General features: G+C 34.6%; 1 protein-coding gene across 1 annotated transcript in view; it reads right to left on the bottom strand.

The window, feature by feature from the left end:
- Window positions 1-1,161, bottom strand: part of LOC134258515 (uncharacterized) — a 1,929-nt gene extending 768 nt beyond the window's left edge. Inside the window, exon 1 of the mRNA XM_062741079.1 lies at window positions 1-1,161. This exon is cut by the window's left edge and continues 382 nt beyond it. Within this exon, the coding sequence (XP_062597063.1) occupies window positions 1-1,161 (1,161 nt within the window).
- Between the last annotated feature and the right edge of the window lie 1,171 nt (window positions 1,162-2,332).

Genomic DNA, 2,332 nt, shown 5'->3' with positions numbered 1-2,332 from the left:
TATACAGTAAGAGGTGGACGTTTCAATTTTCTTCAGAATCACTCCGTCATCATTCAATAAATTTACATGACTAGCTATAGAATTGATATAACTTGAATGTATAACTACACAAGCGTAAGCTTCTTTCCCTCCAGCAGTCAGACAACAGAAGTAATCTTTTGTTTGGTCAGTATTAATGAACTTTGTAATCACCTTACTTTTTAATGTTGAAATACGTCTTATTTCCTTTTGGTCTTCCATTATCGCAAGAATATCTCCAGAAGCAGGTATATGAGCAATCTGATGAACACATTCCAAAATCGTAGACTTACAAAATTTTTCTCCCTCGATGTTACAACGACAGACCGTGTTGGAGATTTGCAGAACAACGCTGGTACTGTCTATGGGTATGATGCCTTGTATAGATGCTTCGCCAGCTTGATAGGTCCTTGGTAATTCTATACAGTCATGGAATTTTTCCTCTTCTTCTACAAGCTCTTCTTTTTGTTCATTTTCTTCATTTTGACTAAGCGAAATTGCATCTGATGAGGTTTCAACCTCTGAAATGTTTCCGAACACATCAGTTGAATCACCATTTAGAGTTCCCTTTTCAAAGTGGCAAGTAGATCCAACATCTGATAAATATGCTTTATCGCTCAGAAAACGTTTTGTTTTGCAATTCAAGTACGTGATCTCCAATTTCCTCTCCTCGGAATCGAACTGGAAGCCTTCTTTGAGATGCAGTAAAGCATGAATTAAGGACTGTTCTTTCCTCAAAGAATTCTCATAAGTGTCTCTGAACGTCATAACTCTCCCCACCATTTTCTCCCTCCATTGTCTCACCATTTCACAAATTTCCTCCTCTCTGTTAATAACACTGCGAAGGAGATTTTCCGTGTGAACAGCAAGACACTTCTGTTTCTCTTTACTATCAGCAAGGATTTTCCTTAGAAACGGAGTTGTCTTTTCAGTTTTTAAAACTTCCTGTAATTCACTCTGATGAAGTTGTACTACTTCTGAGATCTCACATAGTTGATGTCCAGCGTGTTGACCAAGAGTTACACAATCACTGCATATAGGCTGATCACAGGACCTACAGAAAAGGGGGAGCAGGTCCCTGCAGTGTACATCACATCTCGGTTTTAATAGTTCTCCGCTGACTGGTATTTGCGTGTCGGCCATTTTTCTCCACATAGTGTAGGTTGAACACCCATTTGCACCCTTTTCTTCCCCTTATAAAAATTTTACTTGTTGTGATCAATTATATTTGTTCAGATCTGCACTGCACACACAAATCGATATTTAAACTTCACTCATTTGTATTTATAGCTGACGGTTTGTTGTGTGTCTTCAAAAACTTCACATCTGGAATTTCTTCTGTTGAGTCTTTGGGTAAATTTAAAACCAGGGTGCATTCTTTTGTGAAATGGATTTATAGTTATTCAATTAATGAAAATAAAAACTTTTTTCAAGGAGAGACCCAGACAACAAAGGGGGTTTGATGACACTTTTATTATTGAGTTTTGTTCTGCATCGTCAGGAATTTTTTTTTTTTGAATATGTGATAAGATTCAATTTTGCCCCCTCCCGTAAAATCAACATTTTAGAATGGTATCCAAATATGTATAATTTATTTTTATATTTTATCAGAAGATATTACATAGAAAATATTTCCAATACATGTTTTACTTTTATATGCACACTCTCAGGCTGTAAATGACATTAGAAATGATGCTACTTTTGCAATCCAAGCAAGGTAAGACAAAAAATGAGTTTTTTCTTGACTTTTTTTTCTGTGCACACCACTGAGGACGGACTGTCAAGATACCTTGAGAGGGTTTTGTTTTTGAACATCTCAACTCTATAATTTCTGGAATGTAGTTTTAATATTTTTCATTAATACACAACAAAATTGCTAATTTTCTTAAGTACCCGGTATAAAGAATAAAATCAAAATTTGTAAAAGTACCAGGACGTGTCAATCAAACCTGCCAAGAAATTTGAAGTTTCAATAACTTTCTAAATAAAAAAAAACAAACCATAGAGCGCAGCTTGGAACTTGCAAAAAATTTCTCACAGTAATCGGTCTTGTATACATCTATGGTAAAAATATATTAAAGTTTGTTAAAATTTGCGCTCAACATTTCTGCAAGAAAAACTGCTTAAAAAAAGTTTCGTACAAAATAGGCTAAAATGGCCGGAAAACGTGAACTATATAATGCCATATTTTTAAATTAATGGTGTTTTGATAAAATTGAAAAATACCAATAAAGATAAATTGTACAGGCGTACAAATTAGGGCTATATATGAAGAAAAATGAAGATATTAATTTTAAGGGGTAGTTCAGACTTC

Source organism: Saccostrea cucullata, unplaced genomic scaffold, assembly GCF_032062105.1.
Source record: "Saccostrea cucullata isolate Sc308-1 unplaced genomic scaffold, CSIRO_AGI_Scuc_v1 ctg13158, whole genome shotgun sequence".
NCBI classification, from domain to species: Eukaryota; Metazoa; Mollusca; class Bivalvia; order Ostreida; family Ostreidae; genus Saccostrea; species Saccostrea cuccullata.
This window is presented reverse-complemented; position numbering and strand designations above follow the sequence as displayed.